The following is an 8,497-nucleotide window of genomic DNA, read 5'->3' on the forward strand; positions in this document are numbered from 1 at the left end:
CCAATAAATTTCGACTATGTTGGTATGTTTTGATCGATTTTAATTTAGATCATCATAAAGAAAGTGATCATTGAATATAAAGTAATTGTATGATGTCACTGCATGGTCATTCAAATTATTAATTATGTGAGTCAAATGGTAAAATTAGATGGTCAATGGTTTAGACGAACTCGATTTACATGGCTTGTCAACCATGCGATCTTTTCATGATCGAATATTCAAATCATGCTAATATTATAATTTGCTTTATATAGTTATATCACGTCAAGGACACATAATGTGGCATACTAGTTTTCTCATGGTTTGGACCTTCCACGGAATCTCGAATATGCTTGGGTTGGCTGAAAGCATTATTTGTCTGAGCTTGGATTCTAATTCAATTGGACTCAACCTAATTCTCGATGGGTTCCTAGTCATACGTTGCAAGAGTCATCTCATGGGTACATGCTTCTTTTCCTAGGAACATGACAAGTTTCGCAAAAGCAGAACGAGCTAGGAAAGGTTCCCTACTAGCATCGGTCGTATTCGCATCGTGCAGTGGGATTTAAGGAGAGAGCTTTAAGTAGATCATCCTAAAACGGAGCTAACTTACTTCGAGATGCGACCATTGAATAAGATAAATGCACGGGATCGGTCGATCTGATTTGAATATTTGCCGCCACTCCGCAAAAGGAAAAGGCCAAGACCGGCGCCCCGTCGGGGCAAGAACGAAAGCCTACCAAGGCTTGGACTAGGAACACTCCAGGCCTCTGAACCAGCTCAGTCAACAAGGAATCCATGCATTTGTAGAGAGTTCATTGTTGATCTCCCATTCACATCCCAAAAAAATTCTACAATAACGGGTCGATCTCCAATTCTCTTATTCATCGCCACTTTCATCTCCTGATTTCCTCCGGTCATATACCGTCTATCCCCCATAGATTGAACTGAAAAGAGCGGCGACCCCTGCTCCAAACGACTCCAACATCGCGGTGGCCAAGGCTGTGCTGTCTGCCGCGGCCTCCGTGATGGTGGTGCAGTCGGTGGTTCGACCTTCGTCTCTCCCGAGTTCCAGGGCTCCTCTTCTCCAAGATCCATGGCTTCTTGTCTCTCTTCTGCATCGAAATGACCATGGTCATCGAACAGTACGATGGGTACAGACAAAACGACCTCTTCGGGACGGTCCAGAGTCTCCTGGCCCCCAGGCAATCCCTTTTGATGCAGCGCGTGCGACTGACCAAGTCCCCGAAGGAGAACCACTTCACTTTGGCTATGGACCGTAATCAAATGCTGGTGGATACGTTTCACGGGGTCAAACTCAAGTGGGTTTTCGTGTCGAGACAGGTCGACTTGGGCTACCAAGTCCATCAAGGCTCCACGGTTCAGCACGAAGTTTAGTACTTCGAGCCTAGTTTTCACAAGAAACAGAGGGAGATCGTGGTCAAATCCTATGTGCCTTTGCTCATCGACAAGGCCAAGTCCATAAAGCAGGGGAAGAAGACGCTGAAGCTATGCACTCCGGGCTCCAACGGCAATTATCTTTAACTATATTCAATTCTACTATTAGAATTTAGGAGTGAAAAGCTGTGATGCTAAATTCACAAAAACTTCGTTCAATCGGACTAAGTCGGAAGTATCATATAAAGTCCAGCCAAAAATAAGTACTTGCTACATAAAAGTTAATCAGTAAAATCCTAAAGAACATTAAGATCAAAATTCACTCGAACCAGCTTGCACCTTCTTCTCTATGATTATGCGCTCAATTTCTTCAGCAGGAGACTGAATTTTGTGTCTCCATCACAATTTGTTTCCTCTACAGGCCCTTTCCCAGGCACGTGGTCCCCGGTGAACCTTGACCACCCGGCGACATTCCAAACATTGGCCATGGACCTAGAGCTCAAGAAGAAGATCATCGGCGATCTCGACAGGTTTGTAAGGAGGAAGGAGTACTACAGGAGAGTTGGCAAGGCGTGGAAAAGAGGGTACTTATTTTATGGACCCCCTGGAATGGGGAAACCGAGCCTGGCGCCGCAATGGCTAATTACTTGAACTTCGACATATACGGCCTAGAACTGAGAGGGCTCCATAGCAATGCGGAGCTTAGGAGGCTACTCGTTGCCACCATGAATCAGTCCATATTGGTGGTTGAGGACATCGATTGCACCATTCAATTGCGAGATAGGAAGTTGGAAACATGAGCCGCCAGCAAGAATCCGACATCGACAGGTTATCAGCGAAAAGATCGAGTACTACTTTTTCTTTTTGCTTTCTTTTTGAGTAAAAGGTCTAGTTCATTTGTTGCATACTATGAATATGATATGTCCTCAACATTTAACTCATGTTTGTCACTACATTAATTTTTTTCTCATGGAACAGGTGACATAATCTAGATTCCTCAACTTCATCGATGGGCTTTAGTCGAGTTGTGGCGATGAGTGGATCATAGTTTTCATGACGAGCCATATTGAGAAATTAGACCCAGCCCCGTTGCGCCCAGGGTGCATGGATTTGCATGTTCCCATGTACTATTGCACTGCTTGTGGGTTTAGGATTTTTGCTTCTAATTATTTTGAGATTGATCACCACGAGCTCTTTGGCCAGATCAAGAGTGCAATCACAATGGCTAGAGTCACTCCAGCCGAAGTAATAGAGCAGTTGATGAAGAGCGACTTGGGAACATGGTATACTTCCTTGCTAATCACAAGAAAGAAAATGAAGAGGTCAATGAGGAGAAAGTTTTTCGGTCCCAATTGGTTGAAGAGAGTGGAGGGGTGAAGAAGAAAGTGGTGAGTGCGAACTAATTAAAGAATAAACTTTAAACACCGACTATGTCGGTACATTCCATCGATTTTAACTTAGAGTATTATAAAAATCTCGATTATTATGGATTTAATCACAAAAGTGACGGATGGAAAGCTACTATATCCTTATCCAAATTATTAATAATTTGAGTCAAATGATAAAATCACGTGATCAAATAGATTAAATGAACTCGATTTATATGATCGATGAGCTATGTGATATATTTAAATTATTGATATTCAAGTCATGCCGACCGTAAAATTTGCTTCTTGTAGTTACCGCGGCAAGGACACATAGTTAGACATTAATGACAGTCTCATCTTTTGGGCCTTCCATGAAATATTGAATTTGCTTGGGTCGGCTGAAAACATTCATTACCTATCCGATTTTTAGACCAACCATTGGGGTCAAGGTCATCTCAGTCTTTTTTTTTTCTTCCCTATGGGCAAGATAGAAAATTTATTTTTTCTCCTTTTCTGTTAATATTAAAGAAGGTTTGGATTATTGGAGCATTCGACTAATTGTTGTTTGATATGATAATCATCCATGCAGGGGATTAGCAAAAACAGACGAGGGACAAAAGGTATAGTGCAGGGCAAGTTAAGGAGAGAGATGGGAAAAATATACTAAAAGTTTTAAAACTTATTACGAAAGTATAATTGAATCTTGAAACTTTTAAAAAATGTAATTAAATCATAAAATTTGTAGAATTAGTGCGATTGAATCATTCCACTACGGAAAATGCTGACTTCCCTCTTACATGGTGATAACATAGTTAAAATGACGTTATTTTGATTCAGATTTGATTTAAATACAAATTATATTTAAATTAAATTAAAAATTAAGAAAATTTTGAAAAATAAGAGAAGAAAGGGCGGGTGATTGTTTGCAACCCTTGGGGCTGGTGCCCTTGCCGACCGTTCCCCATCCTGGTGATTTAGGGTGGCAGCGACGAAAAGGGTTGCAAACCCCTCTTCCTCCGTTGTTTTTTCCCCAAAGTTTTCTTATTTTTAATATAATTAAAATAAAATTAATATTAAAAAATGAATTTGGACTAATATGACAGTTGTTTTAGTCATGATGGTACCACGTAGGAAAAAGAAAATAACAAAAAAAAAACCACGCCATCGTTTTCATTGCTCAAGTTAAACATAATTAATATAATAACTTGATTGTATTAATTTGATAAATTTTATGACTTAATAACACTTTTTAAAAGTTTTAAAATTTAATTACATTTTTTGATAAGTTTTAAGATTTTTATTGTACCTACTGATAAATCATTCTAAATATAACTGGTTTATTAAACATGTGATCTTAAAATAGTCCACGCGAATCAATAAACGAGTTTATGCTATCTAATCAAACTAAATCGAAGGGGAACGAACGTGGTTTTGCCTTACCTCGAGACGCAATCATTGAATCAGATAATTGGTTGGGATTTGGTCGATCTGATCGGTAACGGCAAAAGCAAAGGGTACGAAGACCTGGACTAAGAACAGTGCACGAATCAGCTCAGTCGAGAAGGTAACAGAAAAAGCATTGGGGTGGTTTTGTCCCTTCGTGCTTTCCAGCTGGTACTTCCGGTGGGATGTCGCCAGCTCTCCCTTTTAAATCCAGGACCGACTCTGGTTGACGGTAACATAATCATCTCCGATTCTCCAATTCTCACATCCCATCTTAATACCAAACAGAGTAAACTGAAAACAATGGCGACCACCCCAGCTCCGAACGAGTTCAGGAACCCCATTGCGGTGGCCAAGGCAGTGCTGTCTGCTGCGACCTCCGTGACGGCCACCGTGATGGTGGTGCGGTCGGTGGTTCGACCCTTCATCCCCCGCGAATTCCAGGACTTCCTCTTTGACTTCCTCTTTTCCAGGATCCGCGGCTTCTCGTCTCGCTTCTGCAACGAGATGACCATGGTCATCGAACGGCACGATGGGTACGCCCAAAACGAGCTCTTTGGGGGCGGCCCGGGTTTTCCTGGCCGCCAAGCAATCCGGTTCCGTACGGCGCGTGCGAGTGACCAAGTCCACGAAGGAGACCCACTCCACTGCGGCTATTATTGACCAGAATCAAATGCTCGTGGACACGTTTCAGGGGTCAAATTGAAGTGGGTTTTGGTGTCAAGACAAGTCGGCTCGGTTGGCAACCGAGTTCATCAAGGCCCAAACTCAACGGTTCAACACGGAGATCAGTACTTTGAGCTCACTTTTGACAAGAAACATATGGAGATCGTGGACAAATCCTATCTGCCTTTCGTCATGAACCAGGCCAAGTCCATAAAGCAGGAGAAGAAGACGTTGAAACTTTACACTGCAAGCTCTAACGGTAATTTTTGTAGAACATTTTGTTGGAATCATCGGTTATCTTTAAATATGTTCAATTCTACCATTAGAAGTGGAAAGGGAGTGATATTAAGGTTCCCTAACTTCCACGAAAATGTTTTCGTGATTTCCGACTCTCGGTGAAAAATAAACTTTTAAGGAGAACGTTTTTTGCTATTGTAAAAAAAAAAATTCAAAAGTGGGTAAAAAGTTTTCTACTTTCCTGTAACTTTTTCACCGTACTTTCTTTCACCAAACACATTTTCCTTTTATTTTTATGCTTTCTTTTTTTTTTTTTTAAAAATTGAATCTTTAATATTTTTCATTTTTTTCATTTTTTTTCCTCCACATTAGTCATTGGCCACAAGCCAGCTTGAGTCTTGTCACAAGCCGTTAAGGCCAGTGATGCCTTGAGCCCGACTTGCCTCGGGCAAGCTCGAGTGCACTTGGATCAGCCTAGCTTTGGCTCGGCCGACTCGCGTCTTGGTCGATCTGTTGGGGAGCCAACCATTGCTGAGGCACGCACCAGTGGAGGAAGGAAAAGAAAATAAAGAAAAAAAAACAAAAAAATTTGATTTTAAAAAATAAAAAATAAATAAAAATTCAATTTTTAAAAATATATAAAAACGAAAATTAATTGTTTTGGTCAATTAAAAAATAAAAATTTATTTTTTTGGTAATTTCTCCTAGAAAATCAAATCGATATTGAATGATGAAAAATATTTTTCACTTCATTTTTAGATTTCGTTGAACATCGGAATTTTCACCTCATTTTTAAATTTCTGTTGAACATCGGAAAATATCGTTATTTTCTTGTAAAATGCTTATTGAAAAATATTTTTCGAAAATGTGATATTTTTAAGCGGAGTCTAAATTCATAAAAAACTTTTCAGCTCAATCAGACTAGTTAGAAGTCCAGCCCAAAATAACTACTTGCTATAGAAAAGTTCATAAGTAAAATCCTAAAGTAACATTAAGGTAAAATTAACTAGAACAAGTCCTGCACCTTCTTATATATGATTCTGCCCTCAATTTCTTCAACAGAAAATTGAATTTTGTATCTCCATCTTTGTTTCCTCTTTAGGTTCATTATCGGGCCCATGGTCCTCGGTGAACCTCGACCACCCGGCGACGTTCCAGACATTGGCCATGGACCCAGAGCTCAAGAAGAAGATCCTCGACGACCTCGACAGGTTCGTGAGGAGGAAGGAGTACTACAGGAGAGTCGGCAAGGTGTGGAAAAGAGGGTACCTATTGTACGGACCCCCGGAACAGGAAAATCGAGCTTGGTCGCCGCAATGGCCAATTACTTGAACTTCGACGTATACGACCTAGAACGAGTGGGCTTCGGGCAATGCGAACCTCGGAGATTGCTCGTCGCCACCACGAATCAGTCCATATTGGTGGTCGAGGACATCGATTGCACCATTCAGTTGCAAGATAGGAATCCAGGAACACGAGCCGCCGGCATGAATCCGATGTTGATGTGTTATCAACAACAAGATCAAGTACAATTTCTTCTTTTTTGCTTTCTTTTTTAATATGAGGTCTAGTTCAATTGTTGCGTACTATGAATATGATTTGTCCTTGTTTAATTCATGTTTGTACCTACAACAATATTTTTTTTTTCTTAATGAAATAGGTGACGTTGTCTGGATTTCTCAACTTCACCGATGGGCTTTGGTCAAGCTGCGGCAATGAGCGAATCATAGTCTTCACGACAAACCATGTTGAGAAACTAGACCCGGCCATATTGCGCCCAGGGTGCATGGATTTGCATATTCCCATGTCCTATTGCACCCCTTGTGGGTTCAGGCTTCTAGCTTATAATTATCTCGGGATCGATCATCATGAGCTTTTCAACCAAATTGAGAGCGCGATCACGATGGCTAGAGTCACTCCGGCTGAAGTAGCGGAGGAGTTGATGAAGTGTGATGAATCAGAGATCGTCCTCAGGAACATGGTTTCCTTCCTCACTAATCACAAGAGGAAAGAAAATGAAGAAGTCATCTAGGAGAACGTTTGTCGCTCTCAATTGATTGTAGAAATTGGAGGGAGTGAAGAAGAAAGCAGCAAGGGCAAGCTAATTGAAAAATAAATAATACATGTCGACTGCAATGGTATGTTTCCATAGATGTTATTTAGATTATTATAGAGTTCTTTGTATTAAGCATGATGATGTATGACAACTAGCCCCGTCATACTGACGGGTCGGGATAGGTCAGGTCGGGTAAAAAATAGTCGGGCCTTAAAATGCAAATTTGGCAACCCATGTTTGACATGATTCAAGATCTACTTTTAGCAATTTTTTCTTTTAAAATTTGTGGTCTTTGAAGAATAGGCGGCTCCATGGATTGACTCGTCAAGTTGGTGAGGGAACCTGGGGTTCGGTTATAGACAGAAGCGTTAAAGTGGTGGTGAAAGTCCAGTCTGGGCCATCCATAAATTGATCGGTCTCTAAACTCATTTTCACTTATTTGTAGAATTTTAAATGACCCGTATGCAACCTGGCCCATAGAAAGTAAATTGAAAAATGAGTTCACACCCTTATGTCTTGCTCCAATGCAACTCGTCTTTATGGGCATATTAAAGTCCCGCACCCGGCAGCTGACCAGAAAGATTTTCACTAAGTCATGAAGAAGGAATTACATATCTCAACAGCTGATGATCGGCTTAAACTTTTATCTTTATCGTGCTCACGACAAGTGTAAGCTAATCGGAATAAACCCTTTACATACTACCTGTGATTCAACTGGCCGAACTATTATACTAGTCACCGTTGGTTGCTGAAGATTCCTACGCAACTAATAGGAAAATCAGAAGGGGAAATTCACATGGACATCTCATCAAGCATGTGGGCGACGACATGCATATTTCCAATGGAGAAGAACCCATATACTCATTCGGCAGAGTCATTTCGTCGCAATGATAGAAGACCAAGCAGCAAAAATCGACTTTCCGAATTGAACTAATTACTCGAGCAACTTTTAGAAGAAAGACATAAAAGAGCCATATGATTGCTTTACACAAAACGTGATTTTAATGTAAATTATGGGTTGGAATATGAGTATGACCCAGATAAAAACATTGAAATAAATATAGCAAAATTGGTTTTCGACAAGTCTCTGTCTTTAAACCCTGCCAAAATAAAAGAAAAAATAATGACTAGTGCTAAACACACTCAAGTTAAATCGTTCAACATTAATAAATTGACTTCCTTTTGAAAGATGGCCTAATTAAATTAACCGAAGACCGTGTAATTCCAAATAAAGATTTAGTAAACACAAAAATATTGCAAGTGGCACCATTTATGGAGCCATAACACTGTTAATTGTGTTGTTTTCAAGAGTTCAATTTAGTAGGAAAAAGTCAAATTTGCCGAATGATTG

The 8,497-nt window shown here is 40.3% G+C and overlaps 1 protein-coding gene across 1 annotated transcript; it reads left to right on the top strand.

Moving 5' to 3' along the window:
• The first annotated feature begins 4,490 nt into the window (after positions 1-4,490).
• Positions 4,491-7,122, top strand: LOC104423956 (AAA-ATPase At3g50940). The gene is given in 5 exon segments (XM_039302971.1): positions 4,491-4,788; positions 4,882-5,103; positions 6,193-6,375; positions 6,378-6,616; positions 6,751-7,122. Coding segments are annotated over 5 exon segments (1,314 nt in total).
• The last annotated feature ends 1,375 nt before the right edge of the window (positions 7,123-8,497 follow it).

Source organism: Eucalyptus grandis, chromosome 10 (genome assembly GCF_016545825.1).
Source record: "Eucalyptus grandis isolate ANBG69807.140 chromosome 10, ASM1654582v1, whole genome shotgun sequence".
Lineage (NCBI taxonomy): Eukaryota > Viridiplantae > Streptophyta > Magnoliopsida > Myrtales > Myrtaceae > Eucalyptus > Eucalyptus grandis.